This window comes from Bos mutus, chromosome 3 (assembly GCF_027580195.1).
Source record: "Bos mutus isolate GX-2022 chromosome 3, NWIPB_WYAK_1.1, whole genome shotgun sequence".
Classification (NCBI taxonomy): Eukaryota; Metazoa; Chordata; class Mammalia; order Artiodactyla; family Bovidae; genus Bos; species Bos mutus.
In genome coordinates, this window is record NC_091619.1 from 117727530 (window position 1) to 117752093 (window position 24564).

At 53.9% G+C, this 24564-nt stretch overlaps 2 protein-coding genes across 10 annotated transcripts in view; both read left to right on the plus strand.

Annotated features, from left to right (window-relative positions):
* The window catches only part of SEPTIN2 (septin 2), a 28027-nt gene extending 19471 nt beyond the window's left edge, over positions 1–8556 (plus strand). For both annotated transcript variants that reach the window (XM_070368661.1, XM_070368660.1), the window contains exons 8-13: positions 1312–1413; positions 1968–2113; positions 2589–2672; positions 3495–3552; positions 4345–4447; positions 6764–8556. In XM_070368661.1, coding sequence (XP_070224762.1) covers positions 1312–1413; positions 1968–2113; positions 2589–2672; positions 3495–3552; positions 4345–4446 — 492 coding nt within the window. In that variant the 3' untranslated portion in view covers position 4447; positions 6764–8556. The remainder of the gene's footprint in view (positions 1–1311; positions 1414–1967; positions 2114–2588; positions 2673–3494; positions 3553–4344; positions 4448–6763) is intronic.
* A 1357-nt stretch (positions 8557–9913) lies between these two features.
* Positions 9914–24564, plus strand: part of FARP2 (FERM, ARH/RhoGEF and pleckstrin domain protein 2) — a 98632-nt gene continuing 83981 nt past the window's right edge. For 7 of the 8 annotated variants that reach the window (XR_011463784.1, XR_011463785.1, XM_070368663.1 and 4 more), the window contains exons 1-2: positions 9914–10048; positions 23045–23258. Coding sequence is in view for 6 of the 8 variants with exons in the window: in XM_070368663.1 (XP_070224764.1) it covers positions 23070–23258 (189 nt within the window). In the remaining 2 variants the exon portion in view is untranslated. Of the gene's footprint in view, positions 10049–10244; positions 10265–23044; positions 23259–24564 lie in introns of those variants that run through there. The other variant, XM_070368664.1, reaches the window with a different exon arrangement.

The following is a 24564-nucleotide window of genomic DNA, read 5'->3' on the forward strand; positions in this document are numbered from 1 at the left end:
CATCTCTGATTACGTATACAGAGCTCATAGGTCTTGATCTCAGAGTCTGAAATGAAATGAAATCTTGGGCCTTTCCTCTTATCTGGCTTCTCTCCTGTGCCTGTCCACATGCTCCTTTCCTCATCTAAGAACGTCTGTCCCCAGACCTCTGTCCGCCCCTCCCTCCCTCTCAGAACGATCCCGTGGTTCTTGTCGTACCCAGACTGAGCACGCGCGGTTAGTGTTGATCTGTCGCTTTCTTACTCCTCTCTTCCAGTTCTGGGTGGCCTAGTTACTAGCTTTGCTCTGTCCTCATCCCCAGCGTAAGCCTTGTCTTGCGGGGCAGGGGACAGAGCAGCTTCCTGCTCCCTGCTCAGCTTCTCCATCTCAGCAGGGAGGGAGTGAGCAGTCCTGAGCAGACCAAGGTCAGCTTGCCAGGGCCAGGATGCAGGGAGGGCTTTTTCTTAGATCGTGACATAGTGTGGACAGTGAATTCATCCGAGATCTTTGACCACGCGAGACCCTAGTCACATTAAGGAGGAGCAAGTTTGGGAGCAGGTTTGAAGCAGAGCTGCTTCCTGCTGCCTTGGCCTGTCTTTTCTCTTCCGTTGAGGGCCCAGATTCTAGCGTGCGGGTAAGCAGAGGGCCAGCCTGCCCCAGACCTGGTGGAGTGCCCAGCACGTGTAGGGGCTTGGGGGCTGGGTTTCTGGTAGACTGACGGGTGAATGCATGCTAGCTTCCACTCCAGCCCAGTTTTTTCCCGTCTAGGCAACTCTGCCACTTGGTTCAGCACTCTTGGCCTATTAGATGAAATCGAGACCCTCGATCCCTTCCTGACATTGGGGAGCTGTCCACTTGTCAGCCCCAGTCACGCTCGGCCCTGCCTCCCAGCCCTCCTGGATTCCTTGTTGCCCTCCGGCCACTGGCAGGTGTCCCCCTGGCCCCTCCTGGCCCTGCCGAGCGGCCCCTTGCTGGCCTGCTTGTGTGCAGTGCCCTCTGCGGCTGCTCGGGGACAGCCGTTGGTCCGTGGCCTCGGCAGGGCCGGGGGGGTGCATTCCTGTTGTTATTCTGGCTGGAGGACCCCTTGGAGTGCACGCCAGCCTTTTGAGTGGTTTGTAAGATCATTTGAAAATGGTTTTAATTTGGGAGAATGGCATTGAAACACGTAAAATATCATGTATGAAACGAAAGAAAAAAAATGGTTTTAATCAGTAGGATTCCTTATTGAGACTTGGATAGTTCTGGTGTGTTTCTAATATGACGGGTCACACTTGACTGAAACAGTCAGCACACAGTTTGCTACAGTTGCTCCTGGCGTGGTCATTCTTTCAGATTCTGGATGAAATTGAGGAACATAACATCAAAATCTATCACTTACCTGACGCAGAGTCCGATGAAGATGAAGATTTTAAAGAGCAGACTCGACTTCTCAAGGTGGGTGCCGTGCCCGCGGACGCACAGGGTTGGTCACTCCGCCTTCCTGTGGCTGTTGCTATTTAGTCACTAAGTTGGGTCCAGCTCTTTGTGACCCCTTGGACTGTAGCCCACCAGACTCCTCTGTCCTTGGGATTTCCCAGACAAGATACTGGAGTGGGTGGCCGCTTCCTCCTCCAGGGGATCTTCCCGACCCCGGGGTTGAACCCGGGTCTGCTGCATTGACGGGCAGATTCTTTACTGCTGGTGCCACCCGGGAAGCCCCGCTTCTTGCAGTCAGTGTATTTAACTTGGAAAGAGCTGGTGAGGGCCAGGTGTCTAGAGGCTTGGCCTCTGGGGTTGCCCGGCAGGTGCAGTTACGCTGGTGCTGTTGCTTCCGGCACGTTTTGGCGCAGCTGTCTCCTGCCGCCACCTGCGAGTGGGATGTGCGCCTACGCTTTTGCAGTGAGCCCTGCGGTCGGCGGCAGTGTGCACATTCTCTGCTCATGCCCTGTTTGCAGTGAAAGTTGGGGTTCCCCATGTAGAGCCAGTCTACCCCGTGTGTCTCCTTCTAGGCCAGCATCCCTTTCTCTGTGGTTGGATCCAATCAGCTGATTGAAGCCAAAGGCAAGAAGGTCAGAGGCCGCCTCTACCCTTGGGGCGTCGTGGAGGTGGAGAACCCGGAGCACAACGACTTCCTGAAGCTGAGGACGATGCTCATGTGAGTCCCGTCTCCCTGCGGTGGCGCCCGGCCGGGAAAGCGGGGCTTCCCAGCGGGGCTTCCTGCACCCCTGCAGCGGGCGGTCCAGCTCCGTGCAGAGGCCCGCCCGCTTCTGACTGCCGCAGACTGGTCTCTCCCGCTGGGGCCTGTGCTCCTCCTCAGGCTCGGACACCCTGATGGTTTTCTCTGCAGGTGACAGTGACAGGCTCCCTCTGGTATAAAGGTTAAGCTTGCAGAGTCACGAACGTCTGAACTGCGTGTTCTCATAAGTCCCTTCAGAGGAGCGTGTTCTGGTTTAGGTGGCGCTCACCTTGGTGGCTCTCCTAGTGGCTCTTCCTCTGACCATGGGCGGTGGTCTCCTGTGGGAGGTGCCCCGGGTCTCGTTCCTGGCGTGTGCTGCGTGTGCATGACCAGGTGCCCCCCCACGAGTGGCAGGTGCATGTCGCCCAACCCCGGTGCGTCTCTTGTCTTGCAGCACTCACATGCAGGATCTCCAGGAGGTGACCCAGGACCTGCACTATGAGAACTTCCGGTCCGAGAGGCTCAAGAGAGGCGGCAGGTCATTGCCCAAGCCGTGCCATCCCCTCTGCTCCTGTGCCCAGCTCAGCTGGCCACCAGCATCAGCGTTCGGTGTCCTGCCTAGAGCTATCTCCACACACTTGTTGCTAGTTTAATCGCTCGTGGGGCCGGGTGTGTTTTTGATCCGTTTTGCCTGTTGAAAGGCGTCTCTAATCGTTTATATCAAGAACAGTTGTAGTAGAAAGGCCGCAGACTTGTGTTGGGTCCTTTTTCGATACAAGGTCCTTTGTACCCACGTATGAGGTGCACTTTGGAGATCACTTTAGGTGTTGTTAATTTGGGGACCAGAGGTTAAGAAGGGATTTAGAGGCAGCAAGACCATGCTGTCCGAGGACCGTCAGGCTGTGGTGCCATGCAGCAGCCATGTCAAGCTGCGTCTGTGGGCTCAGAGGCCTCCACGCCCGCTTCTCTGCCTGGACATTTACAACGTGTTCCTTTTACAATATGATGGCTATAGTCTTTGTTCAGAACTTATCTTAGAAACCTACTCTTCAGATAAAATCTGCCATTTTTTGAGTAAAGTTGGAAGTGTTACACCCACCCACACCCCCAGCTTAGAGTAAGAAAAATATCTCGAATTTTCCATTTTGTGTTTTCTTTTTGATCGTTTTTTCTTTTCTTATTCATTCATGTTGTTAGTCCGAAAAATAGTAAGTTTATGTGATTTCCAATAGATTTTTCTCAGAAATTGTATTTCTGAGAAGTTGTAAAGTGAAATTTTACTACTTTGGGTATCTCTCATCAGAAATGACCAGCCGTAATTTGTCGTAATGTTATACTTGTAATTTCTTTCAACTCTTAGGAAAGTAGAAAATGAGGACATGAATAAAGACCAGATACTGCTGGAGAAGGAAGCTGAGGTAAGTAGAAAAGTATTGTAGTTTTTAATCTTCAATAGCAAGTTAATGGGAAAAGTTGGAAATAGAGTTTAGTGACATGGCTGATTTGTATAAGGTTTAAAAATCAGTAGTTTTCATATACACAGACAATGAAAATATAACGACAGAAATTGTCAATCACTGTCATTAAGAGAAATTTAAGGAATACGTATGACTTACACAGGGGATGAAACTAGAGAAAGCTGCCCTGAGAAGTGCGTTCAGAGTTTGAACCGACAGGAAGCTCTAGGAGGCAGGGTGCAGGCGAGGACCTCGGTCTCTAGCGCAGCGCACTCCCTGCAGAGCCTGTCTGCCGAGTCCCCTGAGAGCCCGTGACGGGGCGACTGCCGTCCTGGAGACCGGCCGGGTGTGGAGGCGCAGGGCGCTTGTGAGGGGACGGGGACGGTCACTGCGGGAGCAGCTGGGCCTCGAGCCCCTCGGGGACGGTCACCTCGGGATTCAGGCCCCTCAGGGACAGTCACCGCTCGAGCGCCCAGGCCTCGGGCCCCTCGAGGGCAGCCCCCACGGCAGGGCAGCAGCTGTTTCCCGCCTCTCTAGGTCAGACTCTCTCATGCTGTCTTTCCTTTCTTATTTCTTCTGTTTCTTGGTCATTTTATTTTTCATTTGAATGGCCTTTTCTTATTGTGTGCTCGGTGTTCTGTTGAGACCTTGGTCCTTTCACTGGCTGGTCAGAGTCGGCGAGAGTCAGCTCGTGGGGCCGCAGTCACGGCCCCGTGAGGGCCCCGGGCTCATATGCCCCTCTCGTGTCTGCAGCTCCGCCGCATGCAGGAGATGATTGCGCGGATGCAGGCACAGATGCAGCTGCAGCTGCAGGGCGGCGACGGCGACAGCGGAGTCCACGGGCAGCACGTGTGAGGTGAGACCCGGCCTGGGGAGCGTCCACGGGCCCCGAGGGGAGGGCGGCTCCCGGGAGACCGCGGCTTCCCACCCCCGTCCAGCGAAGGGCGGCCGTGTTCTCGCAGCTTCCCAGCCTGGAAGCTGGTCCGCAGCTGGAGTGGGAAGCTGAGCTGGTCCTTCCTGTGTAGGGAAGAAGGCCGCTCTTCCCTCCTGTGTCTCCTCCCACCTGGGACACCTCACTCCTGCTCCCAGATGCATGCAGGTCCCCACGCCTGCCACCTGGAGCTCACGTCCGACCCTGCAGGATGGGGCTCAGTCCCAGACTGGGCACCAGTCTGCCCCCACTTCAGATGCCAGTCACAAGTTGAGGTTGTCAACTGCACTCTGACGGACTGGCAGAGGTTAGAGGTTCCCATGCCACCCACACCCCTACAGGAAAACGTCCGACTTCCTAGATCACATTTATTGAGAGTAAAATACAGTACACAGACGACGAGCCCTACAGGGTGAGGCCCGAAACGAGTGCAGAACTTCTGTCCCCGAGGAGCTGGGTCTGTCACCTTCCTGGTGGGGTGGATTCACCCCCGAAAACTCTCTAGACTCCTACTTTAGAGATTTAATATCTCGACAATGGAAGAAAAATTGTATATTAAAGTAGCTTTTGTTGGTTATACAATTTGAAATTTATTAAGGCTCAAAGTATCTTTACAGAGAGAATTTTTTCCAATAAAAGCTTTCCTGTGTTTCTCGCTGAGCCGCGTGGACCGCTAATGAGAAAACAGGAAGCTCCAGGAGCCAAGCACCCGCCTCCCATGAGCTGCTGAGCGGCAGTGACACTCTCACTGCCGGGTTGGGTGGCATGACCGCGTGCAGCGTGCAGCTCCCGTGTGAGGCCCTAACGGACCCAGCTTGGCTCTCCTCCAGGGTCTGTTCTCAGAGGTGCACCCGAGTTTATTAGCAGTTTTCACTCGAATCCGTTGAGGAATGGGACAACTCTGCTCTTGTTTCTTGGCCAGGAATCTCTTGATCCGAAAAGTTTTAGGAGAAGACATGGTGAGGAGCAAATTCAATCACACGTAGGATGGTGGAGGAAAGAGCCAAAGGGAGCTTAATGTAATTGGAACGGCTCAGGCAGAGCAGAAGTAGAGGTGGGCTGAGGGGTCCCCTAGAGGGAGACTGCTGGTCTGGCCCCTCGGCGCAGCTCCGCCCTGACTGCTCATCCTTGGTGGGTCCGGGGGTCGGGCCAGGCTGTGCTGCCTCCCCGAAGTGCCCTCTCCCTGCCCCTTGGACAGGGGACGCTCAGAGCTGTCCAGGCAGTGGCTAACTAGCTCCAAGCAGAGGGAGCGGAAGGTAAAGTCAGAGCCCAGAGGAGGAGGAGAACGTGGGGTCAGGGTGGAGGCTGGCCTGCTCCCCGGAGGAGCTGCCCGGGGCCAGGCAGTGCCCGCCCGCCCAGCTCTAGGGAGAAGCCGGGATCTGGGCACGGGGTCTCCAGTGTGGTTAGGGGCCTGGGACTGTAGAGGCGTCACTCACATGCTGTGACGACGTGAGCAGCTGCGGGCTGAGCTGCCACATTGCTGGAGCAGTGAGACAGAAGGCAAGGGGCCCTGAGGCTGGGCACCTGTCAGAGGTCTCCACGACACACAGCTGACGAAGGACCTGGGCGGGGCCAGGCTGGGGGCGCTGGTCACCGAATAAAGCCCTTGCCCTTGGTGGCTGATTGGGAGAGGTTTTAGTTGTGAAATCGCTGGAGAGAAAGACACAAGTAGGTAGGAAGGTACGAGCACTCACTTTTAGAGGGAGCGTCCAGGGAGCCTACCTGGGTCAGGTGTGACTGCTTCTCCTTGGTCGTCGTGTCACAAGGTCCCGGGGGCCTTTCTGAGTGAGTGTGGAGGTCCCACTTCAGCAGTGAGGACGCTGGCCCTTGTCAGCTGGTGGGCCTTCTGACGCCAGGGCAGCACTGCCCAGGCAGGTTTGCGCCTGCTGGGAAGCGGTGGGAGGGAGAGGGGCCGAGGAGCGCCAGGGCTCCCCTGGGGCGGGAGGGAGCCATGGGTGTTGGCTCACTTCTCTGTTCTGCTGCTCCTCTTTCTGAAGCTTTACAGAATTATGAAAATTCCACTTTGGGTATAAAACCAGTACATTTCTGCGTACTTTTCATCCCGGTTTCCAAGAACTTTGTAAGTGAGGTTTTGCCTTTAGTAGACACTGTGGTCCTCGGGGCCCACCGTCTGCTCAACCTTTGCCCTTTGTTATTACACAGAAAAATCCTGCTGGTAGTGGTCTGAGCGGTGGGCAGGGCAGGACTCCCACATAATCGTCTTGTGTTTTGTTTTTCCAGGAAACACTTTGCAAGATGAATATTCCTATGAGTAACACAGCTGCGTGTTTTCAAGACTGTTGGAGGGGTGCTTGTCCACATTTCACAGTACCTGTGCCTAAGAATTTAATTTTTTAAAAACTTTCAATGTGCTATTTTGTATGAAGTACCTTAACCTTTGCATTTCATTGTTATGTTATACTTATATTCTGTGAGGTGAACGGTCCATTTTCCTTCTTCTTCCACTTCAAGTAACCACTAAGGCTAGAGCTGATTCCCAGGGACCAGTCAGCACGTATAGTCAATAGTGGAATTCCATTTGACTGGCCTAACCGACTAATCGTGATTTACTTCTAGAACGTTCGGATTTCCGAGAACGTTCCTGAGCAGTAGAGACCTGAGCGCAGAAGGACGAGCTGCCCGGGTACCAGGCCGTTCTCACCAAGCCATGGCACCTGCTTCCCTGCCTTGCTTTTGTTTGACCATAGCATCCAAAACCAGTTTTGCTGCTATAACTCCATACTGTTAATTCATCTGCACATTATCTGTTTACCAAATGAAAAGATATCTAATTAGATACATGTTTATACTTAAATAGCTTTTTTACAAACAGGCTGTTAGGGGTGAGTTTTTAAACAAGTCTTTGAATTGTGAGGTCATTTTTTTAGCCACTATGCAGAGAACTCAGCACAAACCACGTTCTATAGAGTTTGCCACGAAAACCCATGAGCTGCAATTTCCATGTCACAGCTAAGATTCTTACCTATGTGGCGAGAGTCAGTAAACTGTTTGTACTCAACTAGATTTATAGCATAACTTTTTAAGGGAAATTAACAGTTGATCTGTGCAGAAGTCTGCCTTTTTATACTGCACTTGGCGTGTTTTCTGTGACTGCAGTGCGGAAATGTATCTGGGCAGTGCCATCACGGTTCCCAGCGCAGTTCTGGTTTGGCTTCACTTGGACTGATCCCGTTCTCAATGGTTTTCAGGCAGATAGCAGTGTGTGGCCTGTCCCGTCCATTTTTAGCCGCCATGGTTTCCTTCCTTACATGTTACACAGACTTGTCCACAGGTGGCTTGAAAGTGGAGGCTCTTTCAGACTTGCTCTGTGGGCTGGCTGACGGTGCCAGCGTGGGTGCCACACTGGCTGGTTTCCTTGCCCTGCGGTTGATGGGTCCCCAGAACTGACACGTGGAAGGAGACTGGAGGGAGTGGGTGCTGGCTCAGCGTTCGCATCCCACTGGAGCACCGGGGGGGCGGACGTGGAGAAGCGCTGAGCTCCAGGGCTGAGGCCACCCCAGAAGGAAGGGAGATGACAGCGTCAGCCGGGTGCGCGGCAGAAGGCCGCCCGGTGTTCTCCTGACTGCCCTTCACTGCTGCCTGATGGCAAGCAGTCAAGAGCTGTAGGTTTAGGTGCCTTGTACAGTTTTTACCAAGAAGTGTTCCATTTTGGCATTTATCAACTATGCTAGTAAAAGCTGTTTTTTAAAAGGGGGTGGGGTGGCAGTACTTGAAAGCGTACTAAGCTTTCTAGTAATTCGTCTAGTATTCTAGACGTAATAAGCCCAGTATGGTCTACTTAGTGCCAGCTGCCACCTAAAGGCTGCATGGGTGTGGCTGGGCCTACACTTCCAGATCCCCTTTTGTTTTGCTGCCCCAATCTAAATACTTCTGCTAATAGATAATTGCTCTTTAGTTACTAAGAGATAAAACTTTACCTATAAAAATGTATTTTGAAAACTTACTTTACACAGCAATTTTGTATCCACTGAAACTAACCTTTTACCAATAAAGCACTATTGTTTAGATATTAAGTGAGTAGTTCTCATTATTGGCTCTTTACAAGGTAAAGGTGTAAGATCTCGGAAAGATTCAGAGAAAGTTCTGTATTTCCTGTGTATAAGAAATGGGGAGGAATTATTCGCATGAACATCAGTACATAATAGCTCTGTACTGGCCATCCCGTCTGGAAAGAGGGAGCCACGAAGCCTGGGAAGAAAGGATTTACAGGGGAACTGATAAAAAGGAGCTCTAATGGGAGCTCGATGATGTCTGCCCACCGGGTATAAGACGTGAGAGAAGCAAGGTCTCATTCACAGTAGGGACAACGACTGACTGATCAGGAGGAATGCTGGAAACCTGACCTGGGGGTGGCAGCCAGTCCCCTGGCCCCTCCACCCAGGACCGCCTGGGCCCCTTTCCTTCTGTAGTTCTCCCCAGGCCCGTCCCTCCCTCGGGTGTTCCTTCCAGCTTACTCTCCGCAGCCTCTACTGGGTCCCCCGCCGCTCTGACCAGGGTCTCCCTGCGTAATCTCCCTGGCAGTGTGTACTTGTCGGGGGTTTTGTGCCTCGGTGGGGAGGGGTGCGGGGTTCTGCGCTGGGGGCCGGTAAGAGAAAAAACCCGGCGGGAACGACGGGGGCAAGAGTGCCCTTCTGAGGCAGCCCCGCGGAAAGCAGATATCCCTCCTCGTGTGAGACGTGCCCGGAGGCCAACCAACCAGGCTTTTCCAGGATGGTTCGGGACTTATTCCCTAGATAGCCGCGCGGGGGCGCTCCTGGCCTGCTCACGGGGGCCGCGGCGGGGGCAGGACCGGGGCAAGCTGAGCCGGGTGTCCAAGAATGCATAGGAGCTCACTCAACTGTTCGAAGAAGGGGCGTGTGCTCCTGCAAATCGTGGGCCTGGGGGCTCCGGAGATGGTGCCACGTTTCCATTCCCCGGTGGGGAGCCGCGAAGGCTAGGGGGCCGCTGGGCTCCCAGCACGGCCCATTTCCTCTGCAGCACACCTTCGCCTGGCCCTCGGCGCCCCTAAGCCGACCCCGGTAGCCCCAGGAGAAGAGGATCTAGTAACAAACGCAGGCGGCCACGGTCCAGGGCAGCACGAGACTGCAGACGGATCTGGGCCGGAGTCGCGCCCCGCCCCCCGAGCCGACGCCCCGCCCCCCGAGCCGACGCCCCGCCCCTCCCCGAGCCGTAACCACGCCCCGAGCACTGATCTGACGCCCCGCCCACAACCGCCCGCGGCCCTGCGAGCCGAGCTGGCCGAATTACATCCGACTCTGCGCGTGCCTTCTCGCCCTACAAATCCACCAATCAGAGTTCTGTGCCGCGCTTCCAGGCTACGGCCGCGGAGCCCCCGCCCCAGGGGCCGTCAGACCAATCGGCGGCGCATCCGCGGGGCGAGGGCGGGACCCTGGGGGGGCGGGGAAGGGGCGCGGGGCGCGGGGGCGGCCCGCGGGCAGTAGGGAGCGGGCGGAGCCGGCGCGGACTCGGAGGCCGCTGCGGGCGACAGCTCGGGCTGGGCAGCCGGTGAGGGTGCGGGGCCGCGCGGCAGCGGGCGAGCGGGGGCCAGGCTACGCCTCGGGGGCGGGCGGCGGAGGCCGCGGGCCGAAGCCCGAGGCAGGGCGGGCGCCTCCGGAGAGTGAGCGGCCAGAGGAGTCGGCTCCCGGCCTGGGAAGGCCTTCAGGCGGCGGGCCGCGTGTGAGGAGGGCGCTGTATGGGGAGCCTGCCCGCTGGGGGCCCTGGGTGCGCGTGAGGACCCCGCGTGGGATCCCGGGTGGGCGTGAGGGCTCCGCGTAGGGGCCCCGGGATGGGCAGGGAGGGCCCCGCGTGAGGCCTGGGCAGAACCGCAAGTGGAAGCTTGGGCGGCTTGTGGCCATACGCTTTTTGGCCTTTCTTTAAATGATCTTGAGGCTGGTATTAGGTGTTAATGCTTTTACTCCGGGAAACCTGGAAGGGCTCCTCAGGCAATGAGAGCCTTCCAAAGGCCGCCCTGATAGCTGGGACCCGGCCATGCCCAGTGATCGCTCAGGCCGGGGTCCACACCCACCCTGGTGGCCACGGCCTCCGGAGGCCTTCCACATGCTGGTCGGTCGTAATTGCCGTGAAAACAGAAATTCCCAGGAGGGCACTGAAGGAAACAGCCTGAGCCCATAGTGAAAGGAAAGATTTACATCTCGGGCTGGCTTTTCCCTGCGCCTTTGCTGTTTCTGTGCGGGAGCTTTGGGCCGAGCACTCTGGAGAGCTTGATGGCCGTCAGGGGCACAGCGCCAGAGGGCTGGTGGTGTGGAGGGGCGGCGGCGCACCTGGCAGCTGGGCAGGCCTGGAGTGGCCTTGGCCTGCAGGCAAATCTAATGCTCATCTGTATGGGCTGCTCTTTGACAGTTCTGTGAGCTCCTTACACCACGGGACTTAACTCTCTGAGGGTTAGGGAGCGCTTCACACCTGGTGTTCGTATTTTGTTTTGTTGTTGTTCAGCCTCTAAGACTAAGTCATGTCTCTTTGCAACCCCATGGACCGTGGCACACCAGGCTCCTCTGTCCTCCACTGTCTCCTGGAGTTTGCTCAAACTTATGTCCATTGAGGGACTGTTGTCATCCAACCGTCTCTTCCTCTCGCGCCCTTCTCCTCTCCCTCAATCTTTCCAATGAATCGGTTCTTTGCATCAGGTGGCCAAAGTATTGGAGCTTCAGCATCAGTCCTTCCAATGAATATTCAGGGTTGATTTCCTTTAGGGTTGACTGGTTTGATCTCCTTTCAGCCTAAGGGGCTCTCAAGAATCTTCTCCAGCACCACAGTTTGAAGCATCAATTCTTCAGGGCTCAGCCTTCTTTATGGTCCATCTCTCACATCCATACATGACTACTGGAAAAACCATAGCTTTGATTTTGCAGACCTTTGTCAGCAAAGTGATGTCTCTGCTTTTTAATATGCTGTCTAGGTTTGTCATAGCTTTCTTTCTAAGGAGTAAGCGTCATAATTTCATGACTGCAGTCAAGTTGTCTCAAAATCTGCAGAGATGACGTGGCCAGGCCCTGGCCCCAGTAGGAAGCAGAGTGGGTGGCCGGTGCTGGATCACGCCTGGACCCGCTTCCTGGGGCGGGACTCCTGCTTTGTTGCCGAGCCTCAGTGAGCACTGAGCTATCTGGACCAGAAGCTGCAAGAGCTGCAGAAGTTTGCTGGCTCATTACCTGCTTGGACCTCCCCTCCTGGTAGGCTTCCTGCTTCCATCTATACTAATTCCTTTCCCAAAAGGGGAGTTTATATGATACATTCACGTATCTCTCCTCGAGTTCCTTATCAACAAATGAGGTTGCAGTTTACCTGCCTCATAGACTTGTTGTGAGGATCAGGCGTCAGTAGCTAGATGCCTGGAACCCACTAAGTGCTTAATCAGTGTTAGCCATCATGTTATCTGGTAGAAGAGCAGTCTGAGCACACAGTCCAGAGAAAAGAAGGCAGTATTTAAGCAGAGTTGTCCTGTTTGGGAGAAGGGCGTGTGCCCTGCATTGACAAAGCAAAGATGGAGGCATGGATAGTTCTGTGCATGTGCTTTTAAATCCATCAGGCCCCTCCTCTCCTCTCCAAACACCTTGCCTCTCAGCACAGCAGTGCGTCCTCTGTCCTGAGAAGGTAGCGGATGGCTGTTCCTGCCGCTGTTCCTCTCAGGTCTGTTCCCGCTTTTCCTTCACCCACTCTCTTGTAAGCCCGCCACCTCCCCTTTTGCTCAATGGGTCACAAGTTTCCTGCACGCGGCTCTGCGTTCTGTGCAGGAAGAGCCCTGTAAAGCTGAGTGCGGAGCCGCGGTCGCCCCGTCCCGCTCTCTGAGACCCCGTGTGTGGAGCATCCTTGGGCTGCAGCATATTTGTCAGCTCTAGGCTTCACCTTGGCAACAGGGTGTCAAAGGTGAGGGCTCCACAGAGCTTAAGGATACAGAGGCCAGAATGTGATGGATTTCTGGTGATTCTGTAAATTGGTCTAATCTTTATGGAGAGCAGCTAGCAATAAGTGATAAAAGGTTTTGATTTTGGAATCCCGGTTTTGAAAACAAACTCGGGTACACACCGCGTGTAAGAGTGGTGGAGCACTCCGCAGCCCACAGACGCGCTCCGGCAGTCCCCTTCTCACCCTTCCCGCCCAACAGAATTGGAACCATTGTGATCCCTGGAAATACGTTCAAAAAGACATCTTAACCAAAAAAGCGAAGCAGTTTGTACACAGCAATTACACTGATTTAAAAATATTCGAGGATGTGGACAAGGATCGGAGGAGAAGATGGAGTGATGAAAGTAGTTTTATTTTAGGGTCACAGGACTGTTCTCCAGTTTACAGTCGTTTTAAAATCCAAGAGCAGAAAGGCCCGCTGACGCTGCCAGACGCAGTGATGAGCCTGTCTTCACCCATCTCTCCTAGCTGCAGAGTACCAGGTGGTACTCTGCAGCTAGGAGAAATCCCACCCAGGCCTCCGAGGTGGGCTCTGAGGACCCCCACCGCCCGGCCGTGGGCGCCCTCAGGGCCCTGCTGGTGTGCACTGTTCTGCCCAGCCAGCCCTCCATTGCCCAGTGGGCCCAGCTCCACTCTGTGCTGGAGAACCGCCTGGCAAGGCCAGCCACGGCCCCTCCTCAGTGCTCCCCAAGTGTGGTCCGGGCCACTTTCACAGGCGTCTCCCCTTCTGGCTCATCCCACACTCGGCACGTGGGGTCCCTTAAGCCCAAGAGGGGATGGCACACCCTGAGGTCGGGGGTGGGGAAAGGCTGAGGTCACTAACCTTTCTGAGCCTGGATTCCTTGTTTTGTGTGGCAAGGGTTTTGAGCCAGGGGCGGGCCTGGCGGCCACTCAGGACTCTTGGGGGGTCTGACGCAGACACGTGCCTTTCGCTGAGGCCTCCTCCCTCCCTCTCCACCCACCAGATCCCTAGCGGCTTCTGGCTTCTGGCTTAACTCCTCGCGGCTCTTACCAGCACTTAGGAGACTGGCTCCTGTGTCTTCCCCGCTGTGATGGCGGGGGGGGGGGGGGGAGGCAGTGTTTCTCTTCTCAGAGGCTCCTGTGCTTTTAGGAACTTGGACTTGCTCTGTTCAGAAGCAAGGTGCTCGCTGAACATTTGGACGAGTCAGGTTTCATTGGGGCAGAGTGGATGGCAGTTTTTATGGGACCTGAGATTTACCCAGTGTGGGGGAGGAGACCTCTTTAAGAAACACAGTGTTAGAAATAAAAATTAACTTGGACTGCAAATATTTATTTAGAATGAGAAAAAGTAAATACGTTACAGAGTTGAGAAAGCTGACCATTAATGTAACAGTCAGAACAATCCAGAAAAATAGTGTATTTGCTAATTGCCTGACACACCTCTGTTTCCCAGCGGCTCAGCGGTAAAGAACCCGCCTGCCACGCAGGAGACCCAGGTTCAATCCCTGGGCCAGGAAGGTCCCCTGGAGAAGGAAATGGCAACCCACTCCAGAAGTTTTGCGTGGAAAATTCCATGAACAGAGGAGCCTGGTGGGCTACAGTCCATGGGGTCACAAAGAATCGGACACAAGTGAGCAAGTTAACAGCAGCGGCAGCAGATAAGAGTTGGGTGTCATCGTCTTGAGCCCTCGACACAGCTCTGTACCACTTTTCATTTGGCCATGTACTTTTTAATTAGTGTGACAGAGAATAGAATGAGTGCAGCGACTCCTCTAGCATGGTTGATCAGAAACCTTTATTGTTGACTGTTAGGAGATATAAAACGGTTTCACGCTTGCTGTTTCTAGCACAGCTACAGATTGTGTTTTGGAACAGCAGGAGTCCTGATAAATTCTGTTTTGCAGAATTCCATTCAAAAAAGTTGTGAATCTATGGTGTATTTATAAGTATACTGCTGCAGTGTAAATTCTTTTTTCTGACGGCGGGCAGTGCGGTTTTGGCCGCTGAGTGCCGAGCTCTGCTTGCCTTTTCACTTGCCTGGGGATGACTCTCCGGTGTCTGGCCCCCTGCACTGCCAGCCTTGCTCCTTCCCAGGCCCACACACCCCCTGCCCCTGGCGCTGTTGGGGCTGTTGGTGTTGCCACGGGGTCCGGCCTGCACTTGGTTCCCCAGCCCCGGGCCAAAGCACCCTGGGCGGCAGCGACGCTCCCGGAGCCAGGCCTGCGGCATGATGGCTGGTGGTAAGCTTGGTGTGAAAACTGAAACGTGTCCCGTTAAACCTGAACTCAGCATGTCTCCTGCTCCTTGTGCAGGCAGCTGGGTCCTGTCTTGAGCCACATGACCTGGGGAAGGAGAATGCAGGCAGGGTCAGGGTGGAAGGGGCAGCAGGCTCAGTCAATTGCCACTGGAATATGTGTGCGAACTTTCTAGATGGCTTCGCCAAGGGCCCCTCCTTAGGACCTTGGAAGGGGCCATGCCAGCGAGGAGCCCAGAAACAAGGCAGATGGGCGTCAGAGTCACAAGGCCAGACAAGGGCAGGGCATGGTCAGCACCTTGAGGGCGCCTGGGACACAGGCGGTAAGGGTGCTCGGCGCCGCCTCTGCCAGCTGCTGGGCGTGTTTAAGGAGGAAGCAGCTCTGGGTCGTCTTACAAATCACTGGAGTTCTTCTGTCTCCTGCGGCCTTCAGATCCTGGCTGCATTGGTGACAGTTAAGGAGATGCACATTGGGGGAACAAGTCTCACTCTCTGAACAAGAAACCCATTCCAGACACTGTTTAAAAATGATCATTTTTACTTTAACTGAACTGTTTGAGGAGGACACACAGGTAGGTTCCCTTCTTTCTCCTTGAAGGTGAGCTGTGCTCCACTGTAGGACCCCCGCTGTCCTCCACCCAGAAGCCAACTGATTTCAGATGTAACACGTGTTCATCCCTGGAGGCAACTCCAAACGACAGACCCTCGGAAGGGAGGAAATAGAAATTAACTGTCTTCCCAAAGAGCACCATGCAGACACGCTCTAGATGCCTGGAGGTTGAGTTCTGTTTCTGGGAAGAGACATAAGCCCCCTCTGCCCCAGCTCGCCCACCACCCTGGCTGCAGGGCTGCACAGCTGCGCGGAGCAGCCGTGAGGAAACGGCAGCCAGCACGGCCACACGAGCAGTGAGGCTCCTGTTCCTCCTCCACCTCCCCCAGCCTCCCCAGACTGCTCCCAGTGCAGCCAGAACCCAGAGATGGGCTCCAGGTGCAAACCAGGAGGGCTGCAGGAGGAGCTGCCCAGTTTGGGTTCCAGAGAAACGGGGAGACAGCCACCGTACCCCCCTCCCTCTCCCTGTCCTCCAGCCAGGCCTGTGGCAGCAGGGCACTCTACTCTCTCCTGCAGCTGGGGAAGCCCCCAGCGAGCAGGGCGTCAGCTGCAGGCTTCTGGCTGGAGAACTGAGGAGTAAGCCAGGGAGCTGTGGACAGGGGGCCGAGGGGGTGATGCCCATGGAGAGGGGGTGACCCTAGTGGAGAGGGGCAGAGGGGGTGATGCCTGTGGAAAGGGGGTGAGCCTAATGGAGGGGGCCCTGAGGGGGTGACCCCTGTGGAGAGGGGGTGAGCCTAGTGGAGGGGGCCCTGAGGGGGTGACCCCTGTGGAGAGGGGGCAAGGGGGTGATGCCCGTGGAGAGGGGATGAGCCTAGTAGAGGGGGGCAAGGGGGTAATGCCTGTGGAGAAGGGGCCTGAGGGGGTGACCCCAGAGTTGCTGATGAATTTGTGGGCCCAGCGCTGAGCTGTGTCTACACGGGGCTGACTCTGCACCGCTTGCCTGCAGGAACTCGGCTAAGGGGGTGCCCACAGCCCGGCGGGTGCCGGGGATGGTGCCCAGGGAGGGTGGAGCCTCTGCAGGTGGGGCTGATGCTGAGGCCTCCACCCGGCCCTGGCAAGGCCAGTGCAGCTAAACAGAGATGACCCGTTCTCGTGGGATTTAAGTGATGCCAGAGGCTCGCAGCACTGTGTTTGGTGTATTGTATTTATTTGTGTTGATACTGGCTCTTCGTTGCTGCTCAGGGTCTCTGGTTTGGGTGAACAGGGGCTGTTGTTCGTCATGGTGTGTGGTTTTCTCGCTGCAGGGGCTTCTCTTGTTGCAGAGCACAGGCTGCAGATGCTCAGGTTTCAGACCTTGCAGCCTGTGGGTCCCGGAGTGTGCAGGCTCAGTAGTAATGGCTCATGGGCTTAATTGCTCTGTGGCATGTAGAATCTTCCTGGACCAGGGATCAAACCCAGGTGCCCTGCACTGGCAGGTGGATTCTTACCCACTGCATCACCAGGTAAGTCCAACACAGTATTTTAACTCCAGGATACAATCCAAAATTACCTGACATGCATCACGTCAGATCAGATCAGTCGCTCAGTCGTGTCCGACTGTTTGTGACCCCATGAATCGCAGCACGCCAGGCCTCCCTGTCCATCACCAACTCCCGGAGTTCACTGAGACTCATATCCATTGAGTCAGTGATGCCATCCAGCCATCTCATCCTCTGTCATCCCCTTCTCCTCTTGCCCCCAATCCCTCCCAGCATCAGAGGCTTTTTCCAATGAGTCAACTCTTCCCATGAGGTGGCCAAAGTACTGGAGCTTCAGTTTTAGCATCATTCCTTCCAAAGAAATCCCAGGGCTGATCTCCTTCAGAATGGACTGGTTGGATCTCCTTGCAGTCCAAGGGACTCTCAAGAGTCTTCCCCAACACCACAGTTCAAAAGCATCAATTCTTCGGCACTCAGCCTTCTTCACAGTCCAACTCTCACATCCATACATGACCACTGGAAAAACCATAGCCTTGACTAGACGAACCTTTTTTGGCAAAGTAATGTCTCTGCTTTTGAATATGCTATCTAGGTTAGTCATAACTTTCCTTCCAAGGAGTAAGCGTCTTTTAATTTCATGGCTGCAATCACCATCTGCAGTGATTTTGGAGCCCAGAAAAATAAAGTCTGACACTGTTTCCACTGTTTCCCTATCTATTTCCCATGAAGTGATGGGACCAGATGCCATGATCTTTGTTTTCTGAATGTTGAGCTTTAAGCCAACTTTTTCACTCTCCACCTTCACTTTCATCAAGATGCTTTTTAGTTCCTCTTCACTTTCTGCCATAAGGGTGGTGTCATCTGCATATCTGAGGTTATTGATATTTCTCCCAGCAATCTTGATTCCAGCTTGTGTTTCTTCCAGTCCAGTGTTTCTCATGATGTACTCTGCATATAAGTCAAATAAACAGGGTGACAATATACAGCCTTGACGAATTTGGAACCAGTCTGTTGTTCCATGTCCAGTTCTAACTGTTGCTTCCTGACCTGCATACAGATTTCTCAAGAGGCAGGTCAGGTGGTCTGGTATTCCCATCTCTTTCAGAATTTTCCACAGTTTATTGTGATCCACACAGTCAAAGGCTTTGGCATAGTCAATAAAGCAGAAATAGATGCTTTTCTGGAACTCTCTTGCTTTTTCCATGATCCAGCAGATGTTGGCAATTTGATCTCTGGTTCCTCTGCTTTTTCTAAAACCAGCTTGAACATCAGGAGGTTCACGGTTCACATTGCTGAAGCCTGGCTTGGAGAATTTTGAGCATTACTTTACTAGTGTGTGAGATGAGTGCAATTGTGCGGTAGTCTGAGCATTCTTTGGCATTGCCTTTCTTTGGGATTGGATTGAAAACTGACCTTTTCCAGTCCTGTGGCCACTGCTGAGTTTTCCAAATGTGCTGGCATATTGAGTGCATCACTTTCACAGCATCATCTTTCATGATTTGGAATAGCTCAACTGGAATTCTATCACCTCCACTAGCTTTGTTCGTAGTGATGCTTTCTAAGGCCCACTTGACTTCACGTTCCAGGATATCTGGCTCTAGCTCAGTGGTCACACCATCGTGATTATCTGGGCCGTGAAGATCTTTTTTGTACAGTTGTTCTGTGTATTCTTGCCATGACATGCATAGAACCAGGGAAATACCAGCTCACAGGAGAGAAGACAGGCTACAGCTCAGATGATGCAGATATTGGAATTACTGGACAAAGACCTTGTGGTCGGCAGAACTTTGTCCCCTCAGGCCATCACCCCCAGTGTTACTTCTGAGAACAGGTTATGTTATGTGGCAAAAGTGCTTTGCAAATGTGAGACCATTGACGAGGTTCCCTAGTTGACCTGAGACATGAGCACTGCAGATTCCAGAAACAGCTGCCCTCGCAGCACTAGCGCCTGCCAGAGGCGGTTGTTTGGGTAATTTATCCTCCAGCGTGCTTGTTTGAACGGAAGCAAATGCGTGTGTTCATGGTCCTCCTCTTCACCAGAACTCATGTGCCACGCACCCGCTTTGCACCTGGCTTGTATCCACCTTCACATCAGAGAAGCCCATAGAGACCTTCTTCTCATGATAGAAATTTCAGCAGCATCCTGTGCTGTGGACAGAGGGCTGTGCTTGCTACTGAGCCACGTGCTCATTTTCCAGCCAAGGGGGAGGCAACTGGGGAGCAGACCTTTTTTTTTTAATTACATGGACTTTTTTAGAGCAATTTGAAGTTCACAGAAACTCCAGTGGAAGTTCCACAGATTTCTCATATGCCCCCCACTCCAGACAGGCACAGCCTTCTCCATCGTCACTGCCCCGCCCCAGTGGTTCCTCTGTTACAAACCTGAGTTGACACGTCATCACCCAGAGCTTCGGCAGACTCTTGAGCTGAATTGTTCCAACTTTAGAATGGAAATTACACATCACAAGGTGGTTTTGAAGGTTTTTTTTATTAAATGAGAATATATAGGAGCCAAGTTCGTAACACTAGACGTCAGTGGTGGAAATTGTATCCGGCCACCAGAAATAGTTTTAGGAATAAGACTGCAGAACATTTTGTTCAATTAGAGGATGAAGGGAAAGTGAACCGGAGTCCTTCATCAGTCCCTGGATTTTGATTGATTCCCTCCAGGTCTCTGGAGACGGTCCCCCTGAGGAGGTTCCCCTGATCCCTCTGGAGGGGGTCCCCCTGGAATGGTCTCCCTGGAGAGGGTCTCTGGAGAGGGTCTCCGGAGAGGTCTCCCTAGAGAGGGTCTCTGGAGAGGTCTCCGGCAGCATAGGAGCTGCTCTCTGCCCTTTAGAGCCCGCAGGACTGGGAAGCGCTTGCTGTGTGTCTCATCTAGTTTGCATACTCTTGCCTTTTTAATGTTTATTTATAAGCACACAGAGCAAAACAAAGTAATTTCTGTTAGGCTGTAATTTATGTAAAGCAGATTCAGTGCATACATTTTTCCTTTCTTCCTGTGGTCAGGCTAGAGGAAGCAGTCGGGCTGAGGCGAGACTGTTGAACAAGCAACTTCCTGTTCCTGCAGGGGGGGTTGTGTCACTGCTACTCACTCCAGAGTGAGACCAAGGTCGACTGCTGTTTACAACTCAGCGGTTCCAGCTGATTTTCTGAGTTCGTTCCTTCCTGAACTTTCTTAAGCTAAAAGATGAGTAGTCATTAAATAGGAGGTATGTGCGCATTGCCGATGTGTGATAGCAAGCAGAGCTCTCCTGGAGCATCCTCAGGAGGGTGCCCGTGGGCTCGGGTCCTCTCAGGAGAGTCGTCCTCCCCAGATGAGCCTCCAGGTGTGAGGGTGTATTCTGGTCCTCCGTCTCGGCTTCAGCCGGGTGGGTGTCTTCCTTTGACCAGGTGGCAATGACTGGGACAGAAGCTTGCTGCTCAGAAGACATAAACGTGCAGAGGCCATGTTTTAGAATTCCTTGATCCAGGAAAAGTGTTTTTCCATTTATCTAACGTGTGTTTTGTTAGGAGAGATAAACAGCGGTTGATTAACAGTGTGCTGTTAAAACTGCATGAATCAAATGCACAGCTGGATGAGCTGAGTGGACAGTGTCCAGTCGGGCCGTGGAGCTGTGCTGGCCACACCTGCAGCCCCTCCGCTGTGCCCACCCCAGGGCAGCCCCCCAAGGGGACCCCAGCCCCGACTCTTCTGGGATAGCCTCCCTACATGTTCTTCTTGCTGTTTCTCACCTGAATGAGTACAGTAGCTTAGTCTTGCTTGATTTGGGTTTTTTTTTTTTTTTTTTTTTGAGAAGTAGGTGTTTGGACATGACTTTCTTGTAATAAGTCAAAGGGAAGAACCTGAAATTTTTTCCATGCAATGGCACCCCACTCCAGTACTTTTGCCTAGAAAATCCCATGGACAGAGGAGCCTGGTAGGCTGCAGTCCAGGGGGTCGCTAGAGTCGGACACGACTGAGCGACTTCACTTTCACTTTTCACTTTCCTGCATTGGAGGAGGAAATGGCAACCCACTCCAGTGTTCTTGCCTGGAGAATCCCAGGGACGGGAAGCCTGGTGGGCTGCCATCTATGGGGTCACACAGAGTCGGACTCGACTGAAGCGACGCAGCAGCAGCAAACTTTGATATGAACAAATATAAATGAGGATCGTACAATGGAATACACAACAAATATAAATGAGGATCGTACAATGGAACACACAGCAGAAGTGATTCAAACAACACCTTGGTTGTGCCTATTGCTTCAGAGCTGCAGCTTCACTTAAAAGGGAAAGGATCGCTTGGTACCCGCCACTTGTTTCAAAAGGGCCTCTTCTGGCGGTGGGTGAGCTCTGTGAGCCCACCGCGTCTCCCTCTCACCTGTCTGCACACCTGGGCAGCTGGCAAGTGGGCTCATCTCCCTCCACACCCTTGCTTCCGCAGTAGCCTCTCACGTTTGTGAAGCTGGAATGAAAGCGCTCGCATTTATGGTTCTCAGCACCTCATGGATCTCACACTCAGTGATGTGGAAGCAGGTTTCTGCCACGTTGATCGAGCCCGTGGCCTATGCAGTGCCTCGTGTCCTGACGCAGTGCATGTTCTTTGACGTGGCGTTAACCACAGTAAGAATTACTTCTCCCAGGGCCATGCAGCCTGGAGGGCGAGCTCTGAAGACAGCTGGTGACTGCCAGCCTGAACCGCCCTTGCAGCTCAGCTGGGTCCGAACACAGGGTCAGCCGTTGGCTTGTGTTGGAGGCCGGCTGGGAGCTGCGTCCTGCAGGGTGACCAGCTGCCTCGTCGCTCTGCTCGTGCAGTGCACGTCTCACTTTCCCAGCGGTCTTGGCTCATTTTCTGTTTGCTTGTTGATAAACCAGACATGCAAGTCAGTTCTCAGCCAGACGGTTGGGAAGGCCTTAGCTGAGTAGGGCTTAAGCAGGAGGCAGCAGGCCACTGAGAAGCTTTTCGATCTTAATTCAAGACATAAAAAGTTCGTGAGTTAGTTTGTCTTGATAACAAAATTAGCTTGAAAGAAAGAAGGCCAGGGAACTCAGCAGGGAAGTTGGCATGAAACGGAGTGGACCAGGAATCTAGTGAGGTTAATTCTCCAAAATATTTACTGCAAGCTAGTCGAAGACTTTTCGAAGATGATTAAGCAAACTAAAATAATTTTTGTGGCATCTGCATTCTTTCTTGATTAACATCTGGCATTTGTTTTTGTCTTACCATGTTTAACCATTAAGTGTATTGCTTTAAGTTGACTTATACACAAATAGGCATACTTAAAAAGGGAATTTGCCATAAGTAGAAGGTAACTTTATTAATAAGGGTGAATGAAAGCAAGCCTGTATTACTGGATTCCAGCAGACACTTAGCCTATTCTTTCATTGTTAAACACAATGATGAGATGGGCTCTTTTAAACTTAATAGCTTAGAGCTGGAGACCTTTCCCCACACAGCAGGGAGGGTTGGAAGGGTACAGGCACCTCCCGGGGCACCTCTGACCCTCTCAGACCCTCAGCGTCATCGGTGAGGAGGGCTCGGGGGACGGAGATGACAATGAGGTTATTGCGGGGGTGGGGCAGGGCAGTGTAGGCAACAGCAGAGGCGGGGGCTCCCCACGGCATGTGCCACGCTGCCGTCTGGGGCAGGGGCTCCCCGTGCATATGCCACGCTGCCGTCCGGGGCGGGGGCTCCCTGTGCATATGCCACACTGCCATCTGGGGCAGGGGCTCCCCGTGCATATGCCACGCTGCCGTCTGGGGCAGGGGCTCCCCACGGCATGTGCCACGCTGCTGTCTGGCGCCGGGTCTAGAGTCTCCTCTGAACCCCCAGTGACGCCTCTGCAGCCTGGAGATGCAGCTGAGAGACCAGGGCTTGCAGGGCCGGCAAAGGCAGCCCCAGCATCTCCATCCACCTTCCTTGCACTGTCCCCTCCGTGTCGGTGGGGTGGGGACCCATGACCCAAGTCGTGTGCACCCACCTACCTTTGCTAGAAGGCCCTGGGCCGTGCACACAGCGTGTGGGCAGCACCTGAACCTCTGGGCCGGGGGCGGGAGGAGGTGGCTGGGAAGGAGAGGCAGGTGGCTGTGGGCCGCCCCACCCCAGGGGGCCCCTTTGGATGGCCTGCGGGTCAGCTGGCACTGCCCGGCCTGCACACCCAGGAGACATTGGTCCCAGGGCTGCCGCTGGCTGGCGTCTGTGCTGCACCTGCCTGTGTATGAGGAGAAGATAATCCTCCTCACTGACTCCCAGAGGTGCAAAATGAGTGCCGGCAATTCCGGTCTACCCAGTGATCTTCTTACGTTGTTTCAATTGAATAACTGAAGATAATTGGGGCTTTCTGTTTGTTTTAGCACACTCCTTCTCAGCTGCTGAGGAATGGGGGAGCTGGAAGGAACATACAGAGTCCTGCAGACCCCGGGGGCACGCCTGGGCACTGCGACCCCCGTGGGCGTCAGCACCCTGGAGCCCGGTCAGGGCCCCCCGGCACGGGCGGCACGGCCAGCGGCCCGGACGCACATCCGCGTGCAGCTGCTGGACGACTCCGTCGAGGTGTTTGACATCGAGGTAAGAAGCCCGGGGGCCTATGCCTCATGCTTGCTGAAAGTCAGGGGCCGAGTTCCACGTTGCTGGTAGACTTTGCCTGTTTATCACGTTGCCTCGAGTAGCTGGGTAACAAAATGCTTGGAAACAGTGAGCCTGGAGAGTGACTTCTCCTGACTTTCCTTTAAGCTTCTGACGCAATGTGGGCGTTCGGGAGGCTGGCTGAGTGCTGTGTGGTGCGGGCGGGAACCAGCTTGCCCGCTCCCGAGTCTTGGTGGCCGAGCGGCTGGCTGAGAGGCGCCCCTCAGCATCGCCCTGTGTCCACTTCCTTGTCCGCATGTGGGGGTAACTCCAGGCCCTGCTTCTCGGGGTGGCTGGGTGAGGGCTGAGCCCTTGCATATGAAGAGCCTGACACAGACCTCATTTTTCTGGGTCAGCAATAAGAACACTTTTACTTTGAAAATTCCCTGTAGTAGCTTGCACTGATAATATTGGCAAAAACAACTGAATATAGCAAACGTTTGAAAACATTTTTTTCTGATTTTCTAAATAGCATTAGAATGAATGGTCTTTTAAAAAATTTCTCATTTTCATAAGTGTGTGTGTGCTTAGTCGCTCAGTTGTCTGACTCTTTGCAACCCCATAGACTGTAGCCTGCCAGGCTCCTCTGTCCGTGGGATTCTCCAGGCAAGAATACTGGAGGGGGTTTCCATGCCCTCCTCCAGGGGATCTTCCCGACCCAGGGATCAAACCCAGGTCTCCCACATTGCAGGCGGACTCTTTACTGTCTGGGTCACCAGGGAAGGCCATGAATACTGGAGTAGGTAGCCTATCCCTTTCCCAGGGGATCTTCTAAGAATCAAACTGGGGTCTCCTGCATTGCAGGTAGATTCCCAGCTGAGCTACCACGGAATGCAGAAATAAATTATTTTTTCTAATATTTTTTATTAGTTTAAGGTAATACTTTTGACTGCGTTCCCCTGCTCTTAATGTGACAAACTAGAGCGAGAATGAACTCTACTTTGAGCAAAGGCTGGCTTGTGCTTGGGGGGAGGTCAGGGGCCGCACAGAAGGCGGGCGGGCGTGAGGGGCTAGAGGAAGCTGGAGCCTGCCTGCAGAAAGTGCTGTGAGAGCAGAGGTGAGGAAGGAGCTGAGCACGGGGAGGAGGCAGGCGCCCCCACCCCAGCTCGGAGCCCCGGCCTCTCTTGCTCGCATGTTCTGTGGCAGGAATCCGGTGCCTGGGTCCCTAGTGTCTGGACTCAAGGACCGTGCAGGTTCTTGGGTCTCACCTGAGGAAGAAAGCAAGTATCACTTAATCAGGCAGGTAACT